Source organism: Silene latifolia, chromosome 7 (genome assembly GCF_048544455.1).
Source record: "Silene latifolia isolate original U9 population chromosome 7, ASM4854445v1, whole genome shotgun sequence".
Taxonomy (NCBI): Eukaryota; Viridiplantae; Streptophyta; class Magnoliopsida; order Caryophyllales; family Caryophyllaceae; genus Silene; species Silene latifolia.
This window is the reverse complement of record NC_133532.1, coordinates 11257413-11277767: the sequence shown is the minus strand read 5'-3', so window position 1 is coordinate 11277767 and position 20355 is coordinate 11257413. Positions and strand designations below refer to the sequence as shown.

Genomic DNA, 20355 nt, shown 5'->3' with positions numbered 1-20355 from the left:
AATTGTATAAGAGAATAAGTTTCAAAAAAAAAATTATAAGGGGGTAAATTTCAAAAATGTGAAATATATACGAGAGTAATAATCAATTTACTCTTTAAATTTTTATAAAATGATCATTTTATAGTGGTAACTTTTTTTTACATAAAATAGACTTTTTTTTAACATTAAGTGGTCATTTTTTATCCGTCACACCATATAACGGCCGCACACAATAACTACTATAATTTCAATTTCTTAGTTTATTTTTTTATCCGTCACACCATATAACGGCCGCACACAATAACTACTATATTATTTCCTTTGATCCAACATATTTTTTTTACATTTTTCTTATTATTTTAATTAAATATAAATAATCTATTAAGTTAGAGGATGTGTTAACAATAAGGATAAAATTCCCCATCAAAAAAAAAATAAGTGATCTTCTCTCGTATATCCCTAAACTTTTTCATTTTCTAAGATTTACCCCTATTTTCTTGCAAAAAAACTTTGACCGTCAATAACTCTTGGTTACAAGTTCAAATACGATAAACGTTTTTTTCAAATTGATCGTCTTTAAGAGGTCTTCAGTTTGAAAAAGAATTCACTGACGTCTCAACTCCTAGTCGAGAATTACGGTCGGTCAAAGTTTATTCGTTAAAAAAAGCTTTGACCAACCATAACTACAGACTAGAGTTAAAAAAGCGTTGAATTTTTTTTTCAAATTCAAGGCCTTGACGAAATAATTGGTTTGAAAAAATAAATTAGTGTTTTCTGAACTCGTAACATAGAATTATTGTCGGTCAAAATTTTTTTGTGAAAAACGAGGGGTACACTTTAGAAAACGAAAAAGTTCAGTGGTACACGAGATAATAACCCAAAAAATAATAAGGATAAAATTTGAACATAATAGTCCAACACTCCAACTCAACTACTTAAGTAGTACTCCCTCCGTCCCGGTCAATTGTTGTCCTTTGGTTTTGGCACAAAGACCAAAGAAAGAGGAGAGGGTCAATTACTAAATGACAAGTGAAACAAATTGAGCGTGAATGATCAAATTGCTCATCAAGTTCATTCTTAAAATATAAAGGACAACAATTGACTAAGACACCTCAAAATAGAAAATGACAATAAATAACCGGGACTTGCCAATTACATTTTGGTTTGTACAACAAGCACTTGCCAAATTTTGTAACAAATACTCCATATATCATTTTCTTTTCATTCCCATACTATTGCTCCCTTTCTCTTTAAACCTTAACCCAACATTTTTTATTATTCCACTTTGAATTTTAGTGAATATTTATACTATAAATAACATTTAAAATATAAGGAAAAATATAATGAAATATATACACTCATCTAGTCATATACTTCATATATGAGCTTTTTTCATAAGAAATTTAATGGTGTAATTTTTATAATTTTTAAACTACTATATATGTAAAAAATTAAAATCAAAGGATCACCTCGAAAAATAAAAACGTCATATATACAAAAACAGAGTGCGTACAATTTTCGTATTCTGAAAAGTAATTACGAGATGGAAAAACTACTCCTTAAGAAGTACTCCCTCTGTTTCTTTAGAAAGTTCCCTTATCCCATATTTGGTTTATTCATTCGAATTGCCCCATTTTCATATTGAGTATGTTTTTTTTACTAAAAACACTCTACTTTATTAATGAGACTCACTACTCTGCTCTCAATATATATTTTTGTGCAAAAAGTAAACGAGGCATTTCTAAAGAATCGGAGGGTCTAAAAAATAGAAAAAAATGAACACGCATATGATTTATTACAATGGAACCCTTTTTCCGAGCTTTTAAAGTTATAAGTTACTATATTTTAAATGTTTTTACGCCAAAACCAAAATTTAACTGAAATTTATATGTATGATTTTTGAACACTTAATTTTTAAGTGAACGAGCTCAAAAACTTTATAATAAAACTCATAATCCTTAAAACAAAATTCGAAATTATGTATCTAAGGGACATTTGGTTCAACAAGGGAAAAGGGAACGAAAAAAAAAAAAAAAACCCGGAAAGGAATGAGATTACCCCAGATTTAACTCCTTATTTGGTTACACAAGAAAAGGAATGCCTTATTATTTTAACAACCACTTATTTTTACTCAAATCACCACTAACCACTAACCACCACCACCACCGACCACTTCTACCACAACCTCCATTAACCCCCACCACGAGGCAATGCTAGTGCCGACCACCTATTTGTCGGCGCCTATTCCCCCCCCCCCCTCCATACCCGTTGTCCGTCTAACAACCACTATAAACACCAACTTTTGAACCCTTAAAACTCTCCTCAATACCCTAAATCCCCTCCCCCACCCACAAACCCACTAGATCCCCTCCCCACCTCTAGTGGTTTCGTGGATAGGTAAGGGGGATTTCGGGTGTTTTTAAAGGTTTAAAGTTAGTGTTTCTAGGGGTTAGTAGTGGTGTTTCTGATGAGGATGAGAGCATCAGTGGGCTTTTGGTGAGAGCGCCGACGAAGGGGTTGTGTTGCTAGGATGAGGCGGTCGCCGGCAACCTGGTTGCCGGAGGCTGGTCGACATATAATAATGGCGGTCATGGCTTGCGTGGGTGGTAGTGAGTGAGTGAAGGTGATTTTGGTGAATGGGGGAAAGGGAATGAGATACCCCGGGTGACTCGGGTGAGGGGTAAGAATGTTGAGGGATTTGAAGGTAAAAAGGGGTAAAAGAATCATTCTTTTGATCAAACAAAAACTAAAAAAGGGTATTAATCTTTTTGTTTACTTTTTCAGATACCTCAAACTAAACAGCTCATAATTGTAGTATACTCCGTAACTCGTAGTATAATCTATAAACGGTAAAAAATAAGCCTAATTAAGACACTTTAGCCAAACTTTTGGTATATACTCCTATTAATCCTATATACCTATTTAATTAATTTAATACTCCGTATAATATTACTCAAAAATATTTCTCCGCACCCTTCAAAAAAAAAAAAAAAATATTTCTCCGCAACCTAAATTAATTTTATTATTTTAAATAATAATAATTGCAGTAGTACAATACGAAGTATGTGGCATTGAAGTAGTCGCCACTTTCCCCCTCTTAATTACTCTGTCTTCTCTCTCCAATGATCTCTTGTCCTCCTCACATCTTTCCCCCTTTTTCATTTTCTCTCTCTAAAAAAATCTCCTTTTCCTATTTCTCTTCACAAAATTTTTTTTTTAAAAAAAAATAAATAAAAAAATAAAAATTCTTACAACATTTTCTGTAATAATTTCATTTTATTTTTTATTACATTATTTACTTTCTTCAATTTCAAACATTTCTGAATTTTTTGTATGAAGTATTGTTTGTCTGTAATTTTATTTCGCTTGATTGATTGATTGATTTTTAACTTCTCATTTTTCGTGTGTTTACCGTCGACAACAGTGATTAATCCGCTCGCCTCGAGTTGTTAGTGACGATTTGTTGCTAGTAGATTGTTGTAAAGTTTTTGTATTACTGAGTTAACTGAGTTGACCCGGGCCTAACTCGGCTCGGGATTGAGTAAGGTATAGCTATGGGATCGGAGACTGTAACTGGTAGCAGCAACAATGGCGAATCGTCGAAATGCGAGCAGGAAGATGTTGTTTTGATTGAGGAGAATACTGAACTCCAAGATGTTAAATCGTCGAAGAGCGAGCAGAGTGACGATGTTTTAACCGAGGAGAATACTGAACTTCATGATGTTAATGACGAATCATTGAAGTGCGAGCAAAATGATGATGTTGCGTTCGAGCAGAGTACTGAATTTCAAGATGTTAATGGCGAATCGTTGAATTGCGAGCAAAATGATGATGTTACATTCGAGGAGAGTACTGAATTTCAAGATGTTAATGGCGAATCGTCCAAATGCAAGCAGAATGATGATGTTACGTTTGAGGAGAGTACTGAATTTCAAGATGTTAATGGTGAATCGGCAAAGTGCGAGCAAAAGGATGATGTAACGATTATTGAGGAGAATACTGAGCTTCAAGATGTTAATGGCGGTCCAGTTGAAGATGAGCAAATTGAGACTAGTTCATGCTATTATCTTGCCAAATTCAAACTTTACGAAACTCGTTCGGTATATCTCTTGTTGATTTGTTCAACTCGTTGAATTTGTTGTTGTTTAGATTCGTTGACGATTTGTTTGTTTTAATCTGAAGTATTGAAATTGATTTGAATATGTGCACTATGTTGATGAGATTATAGTATATAAATTGTTTGTTGATTGTTGTTCAAGTTCTATGATTTGTGTTGAATTAGTCAAAATGAATTTGTTTGATTCTTGATCAGTGGAATCTGTGTGCTGTGAAGTTGTGATTTGATGATGAGAATACGAAACGTATTGTTGTCGATTTTTCATAGGAATTTGAAATTGAGAATATGGAACAATTGATATTGATGTTGCTGTTTGATGTTGATCTTGATGATGTTGTTTTATGTTTTCCAATCCATTGCTTATTTTGTGTAATTAATTTGGTGATTGACTTGGAATGAGCTACAAATTTGCTTAATCAAAAAGCCGTATTGAAAATGAAATTATCGGACCTCTAATCCAGTTATTGCTCATGAAATAGAAGCTTTGAACTGTTAATTTGCTAATTCATCAATGCAATTAATTGCGATGAGGTCGACTATTGTAGTTTGAAAAAATTGGTTTTTTGCTGTCAATGTGATTGATTTATGTCAGATTGTCAACTGTTAAGGCGATGTTATGCAACAGTTGCTTTTCTGTATGATTTCATAAGCATTGCAGTGTCTTCAATACGATGATGATACTATTGCAATTTATTCAATGGGTGACGGCTGATGATTATGTGGGTATATTAGTGTTTTTGAGTCATGCTCTGTGAGTCTTATGCGTCTGTTTCTATGGAACAGTATTTCTACATGGTTGGAAGAGACAAAAGCAAAAGGTATTGGAGAGTGCTCAAGATTGATAGATTAGAGTCGTCTGATCTTGTTCTTTGTGAAGACCCTACAGTGTACTCGTACTCTGAGTGTTGTGCATTACTCAGACGGATCCACGAAGGAAATAAGCATACAGGAGGACTGAAATTTGTGACTACATGTTATGGAATTGTTGGTGAGTATTTGCTGCAGCCTTTGTGGCGGTTAGGATGTAGTTCCCGAAAGTTGCCTTGCCGACTAAATTTTATTACTGTTCTTTTACATGCAGGTTTTGTTAGATTTTTAGGACCGTACTATATGATCCTTATCACAGAGAGGAGGAAAGTAGGCATGTTATGTGGTCATGCAATATATGCTGTTGCAAAGAGCAAGATGATACCGATTCCTCACTCTACTGTGCGGTCCAATGTGGGAAATTCTAAGAATGAAAACAGGTCTTTTGTCTATTCTGCATGTAAATGTAAAATGTACCTCATACATGTAAGAGGGTTAATAAGCATTCAGAGACCTTATTGTGTATCAAAATTGTGCTATTCCCTTTTAGTCGCGTCTTTCCTTTTTTTCTTTCAAATGTACTTATACCTTTTGAAGTTCTCTGGTGTTTTTCCTCTAGAATTTCCGATGCCTCGCTATTGTCATTTGCTTATAGACTTTGTATTTTTTTTTTATTGTTGTTATGTGTTATTGTTTTGCATCTGAATACACATTCGTCAAACAACTTTTTTCCGTGTTTTGTACTGCTGTTTAGAATTATCATACACATTCCGTCGTTGAACACCCTTGAGAGGCTGCTATTGCATCTGCCCTTTCTATGCGCCATTACAAGCTATTTGCAAATGCAGAGTGGCATATTTCATTGGTGTTTAACTTCTATTGGTGTTTTGATATTAGGATAACTTATTGACCAGGAAGAAGTATCGCTGGACTGTCAATGGACAATAAAATCCTGTTTTATTCAGTACTCCTGTTTTATTTTTAGTAAAATGTTTATTACACCTTACTGTTTCTTTTCTTTTTTCTTTCTTTTTTTTTTCCTTGTCTTTCGTCTAGCGTTGTATATATATGTATTTATCTTTGCCATTTGCTGTTGTTTCTGAAATTATCAGATACAAGAAGCTTCTAAGCGCTGTGGACATTACAAAGGACTTCTATTTCAGCTACTCGTATCGTATCACACATAGTTTGCAAAAAAATTTACGGGATCACGACTCGAAACTCGTGCCGTATGAGACAATGTTTGTCTGGAATGCATTCCTGACTCGTGGAGTTCGAAGTCATCTTGGAAATACGCTATGGACAGTTGCATTAATCCATGGCTTCTTTAAGCAGGTATTACCAAATTACACTATTACCATAATTCCATCACATTACAAAGTGCTGTGTGATGCACGATTGATGTTGCAGCGAGTGTATTTTGGACTCGTTGCATAGCAGTAGTAGTTCTTATTTTTTACATTAATGCACTATTGTAAATAGATTATGTTGTTTAACTTGAGTTATCAGTCGATAGGCTTCTTGCTTTGATTTTCCCTACCTTTTCTATTTTGCGCTCCCTTGAATTGAATGGCCATGATTCTTGCTTTAGAATTTGTTCTTGTTAGTTAAGCTGCTTAGCGTGACTTGAATTTTGACTTGAATTTTCTGCCGTCAGTGGTGGAGGAAATGGTAAGTCGGGATTCGGGACTATTCAACTGATACCAATCTCTTGTGTTTGTTTCATTAGATCAAATTTACAAATTGTGGGCGGACAGTTAATGTGACTCTCATTGCCAGAAGATCACGCCATTATGCTGGAACTAGGTAGATATTTTTATCAATTCTGCAAAATTAAGATAGCAATTTATCTTAATTTTAACTTTCCAAGTGCACTTAAGTACTGAAATCATTATGTATTGCTTACAAGGAAATTTCTGTGTTCCTTTTATGCAGGTATCTCAAAAGGGGTGTTAATGAAAAAGGTCGAGCTGCAAATGATGTCGAGACAGAACAAATTGTTTTTGAAGATATTGCTGGAAAATCTGTGTCGGAAATCAGTTCGGTTGTGCAGATCAGGGGGTCAATCCCGCTTCTCTGGTCTCAAGAGACTTCGAGATTGAGCATTAAACCAGACATCATGTGTAAGTTTATGCTATATCTCTGGTGAGCGATGACCAATTTCTGTGATTCTTGTACTAACATTTTGATGTAACGCAGTGAGGCAAGACCCAAACTATGAGGCAACTCAAAGGCATTTTGAAAATCTTGTAGATAGATATGGAAATCCAATTTTCATATTGAATTTAATCAAGGTATGATATATGCTTTTATTTTATGCTGTAATGTTTTGCTTGCACCTAGTATAGAATTTGGTGTGCAGTGAGTAATTTGTTGATAATTCATCGTAGACAAAGGAGAAAAAGCCTCGTGAGTCCGTTCTCCATGCAGAATTTGTGAAGGCGGTTGCCACAATCAATAAAGGATTGGACATACAGAACCGCTTGAAATTCCGGACAGTGGATCTCACAAGATTGTTTCGCTTGTAAGCTTTTGTGAACCTTGGTGTTTTATTATGTTAATCATTTCCCTTGTTAATAAGGCATATCATTAGCTGCAGTAGGAATAACGGCTTTAACAAGTCAATTTGCATCATATTTCAGGAAAGGAGCTAAGGTATTGACGCTTCTTAGCAAAGTGGCTGGACACGCGTTGGATCAAACTGGCTTTTTTTATTGTCCACTGCCTCCCTATGTAGATTCTGAAATGTCATTGAGCTTGAGTCATGCCACCATGGCACTGGAGGATGTCAATGAATACTCCCATTCTAAAGTTCCTAGATTTCAGAGTGGAGTTCTGAGGACTAATTGCATTGACTGTCTGGACCGCACAAATGTGGCCCAGTATGCATACGGTTTGGTTGCTCTAGGTCATCAGTTACATGCCATAGGGATATATTCTAACCCGAAAATAGATCTCGATGACAATTTTGCTTATAAGCTGATGGGGCTTTATGAGGATATGGGTGATACGCTTGCTTTTCAGTATGGTGGTTCAGCTGCACACAATAAGGTAACTTATAAGCTGATGTGTTTTTCAGTATTCGTGTTTTGAGACAATATGATCGTACCAGTCGTGATGATAACTAACAAGGTTTATTATCACTACTTCTCGTTAGCTGATGTTGGTTTTTAAGCTTCTTGTATAAGTTTTTAAGATCTGAGATGAGGATTAAGATTTACTACACGGTCTTGTTAAAAACCCAATTCAATCTTAAAGTTACACAAACTACTAAAACTAACGTCATCCAGCTATAGCATATTTTATGGTTGTCTTCCCGAACTCCGAAGCTGTCTGCATGTTCCTATGTGGGGTAAACAATGAAAGAGTGTTTAGCCCATACATTCTCTGTGTCATTTTGAGGCACAATCGTAGTTCGTTATCATGATTTCCTTGTTCATAAAAATGGTTAATGGATATTATCTTCGTCTTGACTGGTTATTTTCACACGATGTATATGCTAACTAGCGGCAGTGTGGTGATATTTCTCAAATTATTTTACCAGGCATCTAGATATATTAGATGACTGGAAGTCACCCTTTTGTTTTTATGGAGTAATTCTAAGTCCATGGGTTACCCTAAACCAATACACCACGCTACATTTGAGTTAGCAAAGTAAATTTTGATCGTGTTTTATGTCTCAAACTAGAGTACCAGGAGATGGTCAGGCAAGACCGTATATTTTCAAGTATGTCATGATGTGTTAACTCTTTCGAGAGAATTAAAAGTAATACTATATATTGAACGCCAACCGGTATCCTCTCTAATTGTACATCATTTTTGGTGTATTTGTCGTTTATATCTTTTTCCCTACAGTTACTCGTTTTAATGTCTCTTCTGTTGGTACTCATGCTGTCATGTTAACAGATATTCTCAGAGCGAAAGGGCCACTGGAAAGCAGCTACCCAGTCCCAAGAATTTATTAGGACTTTACAGCGTTACTTAAGCAATGCATACATGGATCCTGAAAAGCAAGACGCCATAAATTTGTGAGTTGTTTTTTGATAGCATGTTCCCTCCACATTGATGGTCCTGTCCGTGTTAGAATATTCTGTTTTTTTAATTCCTTTGGTCTTCAAGTGAAGTGATTCTTCTATGATAAATTCCAAAAATAAACTTTTTTCGAAGTGATTCTTCTATGATAAATTCCAAAAATCTAACTTTTTTTCAAGCAGGAAAAAAAAGACTCCTTCATTAGTGCACCTATGGCTATACATATTTCAAGCAATGCTATTAATTAATTAGTTACCTTTGAACGTGGATGTAGGTTCTTAGGCCATTTTCAGCCAGAAGAGGGTAAACCAACATTGTGGGAACTTGATTCGGATCAACACTACAATATTGGCAGGCTTGCCCCTTCTTTGTCGGATGAAATCAGCAGGTATAGTTGTGATTTTACATGAGTAGGTTATCGAACACGTTGGTCCTCTTTAGTATTTTATGCTAGGAATTCATCTATCTAATTCTGATTAGTTAATACGAGAGACTAATTTTGATTTTCTTTTATTAGTATTACTCTTATCATTGCAACCTGGGCTTTGATGAAGTATTCTATATGGCCATATGTAGAACTATCAAACAAGATCGGGTTTGGATTTATCCTAACCTTCACATGGATTATGTAGATTAGTATATTTAAAATGACTATTGTCCTAGAGCAGAGGCCGCAGAGATTTATGTCAGCAGTGTATTTTGAAGTATTCTCATAATTCACAGGCCATATCCTGTTGTAACTGACTAATAAGTATTATAACGCACATAGGATTGAGATTAATTGGTAAAAGTATTTTTACTTTCTGGGAACAGCAGATTTTTTCTTGTGTAGAGCTCTAGTTTCAAAATACTCCACAAGTCTCATAGTTGTCAGAATCTGATGTAAATGCCCCTGAGCTAGAAAAATGTGTGTTGATGAATTAGTTAATAGCTTGGATTTGTGTTTAGTTTATATGAGATTTCATGACAAGTGAGGTGCAGTATGCCCACTTATCTTTGCCATTTCTGTAACTTCTAGGTTATCCCTTAAGAGGTCGCTGTCAGATGGAGTTCTTGTTTATGAAAGTAATTCGCCTGCAATACCAACTGCTGTAAGAGAGAACAGTAATTTTCATCAGACTTTGCCCGACCTAAAAGAGGACAAGACGGGTTTGTCTGAGTCAACACCTGAAATTTCAACTTGCGATACGACTGTCTCTTCTTCTAGGTAAACTTTCTGTTCTGTATCCTCTAAGCAGCAAACTCAATTGTTTACATGGAATGTTGGATTGTCCTTTCTCTAATAGGAAGCAACATTTTTCTTGAATAGTATTACTTCACTAAATAGCAAATTCCTAAACAATCTGTGCATTTCTCTAATGTTACGTATCTTTTTTAGCAGAAAGTGTAATTAACTAATTACCGCGGTCGTCTATAGAAAATTCCATATTTGTTGATCTACCATTAGTTGGAAAGGACCGACAGAAAAATTTCAAATGGATATAAAATAAACTATTATGTGATCATATGACCTCATTCTGTTTGTGGATACGACTAAAGTCTTCTGACTCTGGACGATTTGTGTAGGTATACTCCATCTCTATCTGCAAGGCAGCTTTTCTCAGACACTCCAGATATCCAATATGTCAAAGGCGTATGTAGCTGTTATGATCAACACGGTGATGAATTTGACTGTGCTGATATCTTCGATCTAGACTGGATTTCTTCATCAGGAAATTCATGCGAAGAGGAAACATACGATAGGTATTTCTCTTTCCTTTTGATCCACATATCTCCCCAATCATCTTTGTCCACTTGTTTACGAGCCAAGATAGTATGGGATGTTAAGGTCATTTCGATTTTGGAGCAGTCAGTAAAGGTCCTTTATTTTACATTATAGCGCCACAGAATAAAACTATAATTTGTGAAGCTGAAATGTCATGTTCAATCTCTTGGTTGATCTTAAATTCTTAATGTGCTTGCAGATCTTCTCTTTTAAATTCACCAGTCAGTGGTTCCTTGTACGGAAGTATTGTGAATGAAAACACAGTTGAGGTTAGTCTTTTGTAATTTTGCTTCGCTGCTTTAGTTTCAGTTGAAAGAGAGTTCAATTCAATTTGTTGTTAACATGATCTTGTTCAAGGCATTCAACTATTGACCTTTTCACATGATATGGTCATGGATACACTTGTAGGGATGGCAATGGTTTGGGTTGGATCGGGTTTTGCAAGATCCAAACCCGATCCACTTACTTATTGGATAACCGATCCATATCCTAACCCGATCCACCATATAATCCAAAATCCAATTCGAAACTTGATTTACTATATAAAAAATTTATCTTATATGAAAAAAATCCAAATTTCGAGCTTAATAAAGCTTAAATTTTGAAAAATATTTGATTGGATCGGGATCGGGTTTGGATAGGGTTCGGGTTTTCCAATAGTGGATTTTTTTTGGGTTTTTAAGTAGTGGATCGGTTATGGATTTTTAAAAGGTGGGTTTGGATCGAATTTTCTCCTTCGGTTCGGTTTGGGCCACAATTGCCATCCCTATACACCTGTCTTACTTTTATTTGGAATTCGAACAGCAAATGGATAAAGGGTGGAACCGTATAGATATGGAACTAAAATAGTTTTTATTCATTCACAGTAATTTGCTGTTTTACCTACACGCGCTCCATACATTGCTCTACTCGCTAAGCTACGTTGCATTATTGGGGCAGCAAATTGTAGGAGTAGAAAGTTATAATTGAGTTTTTCGCTTTGAAATTTCAGGGAAAAACACAACCAGCATCACCGTTACCTGCAAACTTTCCCGATAGCTTTGTGAACTGGGTCGAGTACGGAGCAACTTTTGCTTGAAATCCAAACTATTCAAACATTGATATCTACCATTGCTAACTCAACCTCTCCGAAGGACGTGGGTTGTGCACACCAAATAATTACCAGAAGAAAGAAACGTAGAGCTCTTGCAAAGTTTATAGGACACTCCAGCGTTTAACAGAGGATCATCAAGAGTGAACATTAACCCGCTAATTCGCTAATTCTTTTTGCCGAGGTTCTTCGTATCTCCGGTTCAACCCAACTTTCCAAAAAATATTGATGGTATATATTAAACTTCAGTACTGCACATTGTTGTAAATATGTGATAAACCATAATTTTGCTGACTGCAGCTCCATTTTGTATCCCTAGTTCTCTTTATATTTCTCATTGTATTGTACTATTGTGCTACTCCCTACCCTATTTACGGATTTGTGATACTCTCACCGGTTATGTGACCGGCCGACTAACGTACCAACGTGTTTCTACTTTGATAACATTATATATAATTTACCATGGTTCTATTTGTTTGGTGAAGAAGGGATCGAGATCTTGCCTACTATACTGAAAGTGCAGGTTCGACTGGCATTATGAGGCCTGAATCGCATTTAAGACTAGCATTCGAAAACTTTGCTGCTTGACGCTAAGAGTTGGTGCTTAGTTTCTGGTTTGAGGTTTTTGGACGGTACGAATCTTGGTCATGTTTGAATACAGGTGAAGACGTCAAGGATTCAGACGATGATAAAACAGGACCCGGTTGAGGTCCGTCCGACAATTGGCATTTCTTATTTCTTTGGTTTTTCTTTTACAGGTTGAGAAGTACATTCATCATTATTATTGTTCAACAAAAATTAAAATTGCCGTACAGGAGGTAAGACAGGCTGTGGCCGTGACATTGTTTCTCAAATAAAGTGAGGCCGTCACAACACATTTCTTACAAGGGGTAGCTTGCAACCAAGGTAGCACCAAAACGGACACGGATACTGACACGACACGGACACGCGACACGACATCTCATGAAATTTAGGACACGGGACACGTCATTTATATTTAATAAAATATATTTTATAGTTATTATGTGCGATTTTATTTTTGAAAAAGTATTTGAATATTAAATTTAAATAAGTGAAGGTAAAACTTTACGTTAATTATAACTCATTCTCATTTCCAAAACCAAAAACCAACTTATAATCAATCTATTTCGACATCTCATTACTAGTCTAAAGAACATCATTTACCGCTAATTCAACTTATTTCCCCACCAAATTCAACCATATAATAATTCACGTCATTTACCTTAAATTCAACTTGATTTCGTTTGAAGGTGTGTCCAAATACCATGGACACGGCTCAAAATACCATGGACACGTGCTCAAATAAAAGATGAAAGTTAGACACGGTTTTACAAGTGTCCGACACGTTTTGAGTCTTTTGACGTGTGTGCGACGAGTGTCGTGTCCGACACGGGTGTCCGACACTGGAACGCCGATACGGAGGAGTGTCCGTGCAACCTAGCTTGCAACCTAAGAGGTCTTAACCTAATGGTGACTGATGGGGCATATTCTGCACCCGCTGACCGAGTCAACATATTGAGCAAGGTCAAAGATATCCACAGCAAGTCAACACCTTGGACAGCCTAACCGACGCGGCACTGTCGGCTGTCACTGGGTCTCGGCTAGGTAACTAGCCAAGGGATACACATCCGCGTACTCACATCCAAGACCCCTCGGCATGGAGTCAACAGGGCCCGCCGACCTGCCATGGGCCCCCCGACCGAGGGTAGAACAGTCTTTCCACCTGCTAGTCACTTGGCCACTACGTGACAAAAGATGAAAGTCTATAAATACTCCACTTCTCTCAACGAGAAAAGGATCCGCAAATAATCAATTAAACATACTAATCTGGTATAAACTCCCTTATCTCTCTACAATATACATTGTGCCAAGTAACACACAACTTAATCCCTTTAAGTTTACTGACTTGAGCGTCGGAGTGAGTTCGCCGGTACCAAGCCGAGCCCTCAGTTTGTTCATTGTTTCAGGAGAGGCCGAGAGGAAGAGTCAAGCAAAGTCATCATTCTACAAGCTTACGTGGTAACAAATCTGCTTCGTAATCACACCCGGAACAGTGACAATAGATCACCGGTTTGAATCCTCATTCCCCAATATATTGTATGGGTCTTAAACCTCATTTAAAAAGAAAAAAAAAAAGAAACAAGAACAAAAAAAAAGTAAGGTATAGCTTATTTAAAAAAAAAAAAAAAAAAAAAAAAAAAAAAAAAAAAAAAAAAACGCGCTAGTTGTAGCTTGCACATCCTCATTTCGGATTTGTTGTCCTAATGATAATCAACAAGTAGTGCCTACTGCAATCAATTAATCAGTCCGTCTCATTGAAGACGACCACTATTCGTTATCAGTTGAAAACGGATACTTGAGATGAATACTATCCGTCTTCAACTTATGACGTAAAGCATCCGTCTTTAATGAGAATTTGTGTTAACCAAATAGGTTAATAAAAATATCCTTGGTCGCCTTTGCGAACTTTGGTAGCCAATGTCTACACTTGGTTCAAGAAACCGGTTAACTTGATATCCATGATTTGTAGATAAACCGGTTTGAATCCCCATTCCCCAATACATATCCTCGGTTTACCAAGCTCGTACTAAAAATGGCAATTGGTAACTTTCGAAGACCTCCAGGAAGCGTTCTAGCTTCAGTTCAAGCCATTCTTCTTGGTTTTATCATATATTCATATTAACCCTCAACTTGACCAGCATTGGCAAATACAGCTTCGCTCTTCCAAACCGCAGCAACGACACACATCCGTTGCTAGAATATAATCAGCTTCTTCCCATCCCACACCCTTGTATCATCCATTTATCTCTAGTGACTTACAGGACCACAGAAAGAGGAGATCGAGCAAAATGGGTTGCGTAGCAATGAACGTAACAATTGATGGAAATTGCATTAATTTGGATAAATCAACAAAAATGTAGAGAATACTAATCGAGAGAAGTTTTCATACTAAAATTGTCGGTAGAAAACTATAGTGCCATTAAGTCGATGAAATAAAGAGTAGCAGTAAAAAAAAAAAAAAGATGAGAGTGATAAACAAACATTTTGCAGTTCGACTAAATCCATACAACTAAAGTACTAAACTCAAAATGCAAAACTAGCTTTCGATAGTCTGGGTGCCAACATTTTCCGGAACCAAAAATCAACCACCAAAAAGGACGGTCTTATTAATCCCATCCAGTGGCTGCTGGAGCAGCAGCGGCATAAACTGGAGCATCATCAGTTGGGGCAGCCACCACATCCCATCCTTCACCGGCGGCCACTGCAGCTACATTTCACATATTCAAATCCATCAATAATATGACATAAAAAATACATTAATAAATATTAAAGGTTGCGTATCTCCATGTTTCTGATGATCAGGGACGATTTTTCAGACATAATAACCCATTCAGAAGAGGGGATATGGTTCGTGGACACGCCTTCGAAACAAAAACATACTCTGTGGTTATCAACAGAAAATGATTGTTTTGAAGTTGCAAATCATTAATTATTACGAGTAATGGAGTATAATACAAAACACTAGGAAGAGCCCAACACGTTTATAATTTCTCGAACAAATTCCATACAAATATCATTGACTGATGTATCGTACATAAGTATGGCTCCTAAAATGAATTAAACGAGTAAAAACATTAGGTCTCGTACAAATTCCCTACACATAATTTTACTCGCGTCCTTGTTAAAGAGGAATTCAGCTTGTTTGAAGGCAGGTCGTTTCGAAAAAGCCGCATTGTTTGCACAAAAATGGGTGGGTAACAATTTATATTCAGCTAAAAAAACAATTATTTTTCCTAAACACGTGCTAGTGTCTGATTGAGCTAGTTTTTCCATTTTTCATAAATAGACCAATGAAACAATTCAGGTTAACTATCGCCGCCAAGTCATTTGGGTTAATGGATTTTTTTGTACTAAGCGATTTCATTGACAACAATAAAAAATTGAAGCACTTCTGACCTGGAGCTGCAACATAGTCGGCAACAGCAGGGACAGGGGTGGGTACATCAACCCAATTGGCGTCCGATGCACCCCATTCACCAGGCGCAGCACCCAGTGCACCAGCTGCATACTCTGGCATACCATAATCAGCCCCCTGTGCAACTTCCTCGTCTTCTGGCTCCTTTGCCTCTTCTGGCTCTCTGTAGAAGAATAAATCAACCTGCACAGACAACCATGTTACAATATAAATATCGCATCATTGCTAAGAACACAATAAATATCGCATCATTGCTAAGAACACACATCCACATCATATGTAAAGGAATGTATCGACAGATTATTACCATAACATCCCACTTCTGTCCTTGTCGAAGGGTTCCCCTCATCTGCAACACCATACGAGCAAGAAGCCAGAACAAACAACCAATGCTGTGCTTGCCCTTGTTGTTGGCAGGGATACCAATGTCAACGTAACCCATTGGCGAATCAGTATCACAGAAAGCAATGGTGGGGATGTTTCCCAAGGCAGCTTCCTTAATAGGCTGAACAAAGACAATCAATCAGATATATTAGTAAAACTCAAGAAACATGTCCAAATCGGAAAAAAAAAACATTCACAAATGTTCGGTTACCAAAGCATACCTGGTGGTCAGTCCTGGGGTCAGTGAGGATCAGAAGACGGGGCTCGCTGAAAGATGTCTGAAGCTGGTTAGTGAAAGTACCAGGAGTGTGACGACCGGCAATGGCATGAGCACCAGTGTACTGAGCAAACTTGAGAACAGCCCTTTGACCATATGGTCTAGCAGATTGAACAATGATATCTTGTGGGTTCTCAATTGCAACGATAACTCTAGCAGCCATTTGTAGCTTCTCCCATGTCTTGGCTAGGTTGATGATGTGAATCCCTATCACAAACCATTTCAACACGTAATTATCAAACTCCATACAATCACAGTTTATCGTACCCCAAAATTAAGTAATTCAGAACTTAGAAACAACACAAATCACAGTTTATCGTAACCCAAATTAAGTTATTTTTAAACTTCATACAATCACAATTTATCGTACCCAATATTAATTAATTCAGAACATAAAAAAACTCAAAAATATTTTTAAGTATATATTGTAAAACCGATCCTTTTAATAACTACTTTTCTAAACCTATGGGCCGTGTTTTATGTAATTGGGATCCGTATTACACAATATGAAACTACTTTTCTAAACCTATGGGCCATGTTTTATGTAATTGGGATCCGTATTACACAATATTAGTGTAAAACCGCCTCAAATAAGTCTAATCGAACAACAAGATCACATATAACAGGCGCGCTTTCTTTATCCATACCAAAAATTCAAGCTTATTTCGACATTAATCGATTTAAACCCGAAAATGTAATGATTAATTCACTTCACATAAAAGTGATACAAAATGAACAAAAATAAATTCTCAAATTCAATCAACAAAATTTAAGTGAGGAAACACAAACACATAATCCGACACAATCAATTGATTTTCCTCAATTATCATAACAATCAGAAATCCATAGTCATTCGGAAACAGTCTCTTAATGCAAGGGTAAGGCTACGTAAATCTGACACCGCTTTTCGAAAACAGCTTCCTAATGTTACTAACATAAGGGTAAGGCTACGTACATCCGACATCGCTTTACAGATAAAACAGAAATCAGAAATACCTAATCAAAAACCTCCATTAATCATCATCTACATAATTAAAATTACACAACCACCATAATAAAAAACAGCATAAAATCACAGGAAACCATGAACAGATCCATCAAAAACCCATAAATTACACATTAAATATACAAAGACAAATACGAAAAAGATCAAAACTTTAACAAAAAAACAATGAAATAAAAGATGGGAAAATAAAAGAAAAGTACCATCAGAACGACGCTTGAAGACATAACGCTCCATTTGATAATCACAATTTTTGGTACCAAGATGAACATGAGAACCCAACATAAGTTGGATGTCTTCCTCCTTTTGGGACAATACCCTCTCGGCCGCCATGATTGCGTAGTAAGATAAGCTTACAGAACAAGTGCACAAAAAATGAAGGAATGTGAGGCGAGTGCTGCTGAAATGGTATAAGAGGGAGAGATGTAGGGAGGGAGGTTTTTTAGGGTTTGTGAATTGGTTGGGTTTTATGTGTGTGTGTTTGTTGTTCAACCCTAGTTGGGCTTTCTTTGTTGGGTTTATGATCCGTTTTCCTTGTTGGGTTTGATATTTTTAATCACATTTTATTTTGATAACTAGGGTTGTTCACTTGATGGTTCGGAGTCAAGAGTAAATATTAAGTCCGGTTTGTGGAATTTGATTATTATCAGAGGATAATGCTTTATTTGGTTTGATATAGGTTTAATGGTATGTGTTATTTTGGTTTTTTGGACAAAACTGAATGGATTGTGAATTAGATTTGGACCCGTGAGGACATGAAAATCTTATCAAATTCTCTTGGGTTTGGAGTAGAGTTGACATAAAGGGCCGCGGGCCGGTGGGCGGCCCGGCCCAGCGAGAAAATCGAGGAAGCACGGGCACGGCACGACTGGGCTTGAGACGGGCTCCGACGCGATTTTCTTCAGAATTTTGTGCCCAGACACGGCACGGCACAGGCACGGTGGAGCCCGGCACGCACCAGGCACGACGGGCTTGGCACGGCCCGGCCCGAAGAATGGCCCATTGATCATTATTTATTAAACAAAAAGTACATTAATATTTAATAAAATATATATTTAAAACATTAATCATCATTTATTAAACAAAAATTACATTAATATTTAATAAAATATATATTTAAACCATTAATCATCATTTATTAAACAAAAAGTACAAAAAATATATCAATTATATAACGTTTTCTTTAAAATAAAAAAATATTAAAGCACATGGGCCGGCCCACGGACAAGGCATGAAAAGCCCATGGGCTAGGCACGGCCCGAGCACGAAAATGGTCGTGCCTTAAGCGGGCCGCGGCATAGGTTTGGATCAGTGGGCCTGACACGGCACGGCCCGAGGAGCTCAATATCCGTGTCTGGCCCGGGCCAATTTTGGGGAAAGGCATGACGGGCCGGCACGCGGGCCGGCCCAGCACGGCCCATTGCCTACTCTAGTTTGGAGGGGTTTATTAGAGAGTTATGTTCAATGTAATCGAGTTACTTTATACTAGTATTTATTATGTTGATTGTTGAGTTTATACTCTATAACCTATAAAAGTTAGATTTTATAACGTATCATGATGTATTGTACGAAGTATACACTTATTGTTCATAATGAAAGATAATAATAAAGGTTTTCAAATATTATGGAATAATCTCCTCTCTCTAAGTTTGACACAATTCAATATCCAAAGTAAATTTAAGGGAAAACTTAACGGAATTAGGGTATAGATCCTTACTGAATATAGTAAAGGTTCTTAACTGTAAAAAAAATATGATAGTTGAAGTCCCTTCTATTACCCTTTATTACTTGGTATCATTTGGTTGCCACTATAAAGGTGGTAAAAGTTCACATGAATTGAAAAAATGGATTGTTCGGTTGCCCAAATCACATGATTCTTCTCCTAGGTAATTGAAAACTCCTAAATCAATTTCCGGATGCCAGCCTAATAGTATCGTTTAGTTACCTCTTGCAAATCATATAAATTGAGAAATCTAATGAATTACAAAATGGGAATTTGTTTGATTGCCATTTTTTTAGCAAAATGTAAACATTCAATATTTCTAGAAATTTCGAAGACCTACATAATGGGGAAATGGCAACCAAGATAGTTGTAAATTGTTATGGAATTCAACTCCTACACCAGCAACCAAACAATGTTATCGTTACTAAAATGAAATAGGACAACAAAATGATCGGGACGAAAGGAGTACCTAATTAGAGTATTATCGTTACTTAAATGACTCAAGTCATAACACTCAATTTATTTGTTGGTTCACTGTGACGATATATCTAAGACAAGGTTAGTTTTGTGTTGATGTTAATATGCATATAAACTACAAAGTTACATTGTACAACCACTGAATTATATTTGATTTATTGGTACTGTGTTTGGAAGATTTATGGAACTAAAGGAGTCACTTAGGGATAGGACGAGGTTAAACGTTATTAGCAAGAGGTTTTGTAAATCTCGTTTATGGCAATTACCCGGTCCTCAGATGTGGAAGGTTTTGGTGTTGAAGATACTTAGCTTACTAACTCACTCCCTGTGAGGAGTGGTTTGCCAAAAGGAGTTTGTTGGTGGATCACTCTTGTCAGCTTTGTATTAAGAATAAGAATGTGATAGAATCGTTGGAACACTCGTTTAGGGATTGTTGTATAACGACAAGGGTTTGGGTTGGCTCGTCTTTGGGTATTAACACGAGTCAGAGTTCGAATGTGGGTGTTGGAGAATGGATTATTAATTGGATCTATTATTTGGGTAAGCTTGAGAAGAGTGATCATCGGATCTTATAGTTTCTAGCTACGCTATGGAGTCAATGAGTGTTGCGTAATAATGTCATCTTTAGAGGTAAGAAGTTCGTTCCCCAGTTCTTCTTTAAGCTTTGGCCACTAATTGCGGCTATAGCACTTACCGCTGCTTAG

At 36.6% G+C, this 20355-nt stretch overlaps 2 protein-coding genes across 3 annotated transcripts; one reads left to right on the top strand and one right to left on the bottom strand.

Annotated features, from left to right (window-relative positions):
- Positions 1-3035: 3035 nt before the first annotated feature.
- LOC141591734 (phosphoinositide phosphatase SAC2-like) lies at positions 3036-12274 on the top strand. The gene is made up of 15 exons (XM_074412168.1): positions 3036-4079; positions 4880-5084; positions 5178-5343; positions 6016-6238; positions 6633-6709; positions 6839-7026; positions 7103-7197; positions 7294-7427; positions 7546-7954; positions 8810-8931; positions 9210-9323; positions 9954-10142; positions 10502-10678; positions 10900-10969; positions 11692-12274. Exons 1-15 carry the CDS (start codon positions 3534-3536, stop codon positions 11776-11778), a joined length of 2802 nt encoding a protein of 933 aa, XP_074268269.1. The 5' UTR covers positions 3036-3533; the 3' UTR covers positions 11779-12274.
- Positions 12275-14727: 2453 nt separating this feature from the next.
- LOC141591733 (small ribosomal subunit protein uS2-like) lies at positions 14728-17928 on the bottom strand. Of its 2 annotated transcripts, none has more exons than XM_074412166.1 (5): positions 17655-17928; positions 16393-16655; positions 16095-16292; positions 15769-15970; positions 14728-15073 (listed from the first exon to the last, which is right to left on the bottom strand). In XM_074412166.1, exons 1-5 carry the CDS (start codon positions 17782-17784, stop codon positions 14979-14981), a joined length of 888 nt encoding a protein of 295 aa, XP_074268267.1. In that variant the 5' UTR covers positions 17785-17928; the 3' UTR covers positions 14728-14978. The 2 variants fall into 2 exon arrangements, with proteins under 2 accessions (XP_074268267.1, XP_074268268.1); XM_074412167.1 differs by having other exon boundaries at positions 14728-15079; positions 17655-17925.
- Positions 17929-20355: the final 2427 nt, after the last annotated feature.

Bases quoted from the DNA above. Each gene is read 5' to 3' on its own strand.
- LOC141591734 (XM_074412168.1), top strand. From the start codon at position 3,534: ATGGGATCGGAGACTGTAACTGGTAGCAGCAACAATGGCGAATCGTCG. The intron at 5,085-5,177 runs GTGAGTATTTGC...TTTTACATGCAG, and splicing joins TACATGTTATGGAATTGTTG to GTTTTGTTAGATTTTTAGGA. The intron at 7,198-7,293 runs GTATGATATATG...AATTCATCGTAG, and splicing joins TCATATTGAATTTAATCAAG to ACAAAGGAGAAAAAGCCTCG.
- LOC141591733 (XM_074412167.1), bottom strand. From the start codon at position 17,784: ATGGCGGCCGAGAGGGTATTGTCCCAAAAGGAGGAAGACATCCAACTT. The intron at 16,293-16,392 runs GTATGCTTTGGT...GTCTTTGTTCAG, and splicing joins ACCCCAGGACTGACCACCAG to CCTATTAAGGAAGCTGCCTT. The intron at 15,080-15,768 runs GTCAGAAGTGCT...TGTGAAATGTAG, and splicing joins CGACTATGTTGCAGCTCCAG to CTGCAGTGGCCGCCGGTGAA.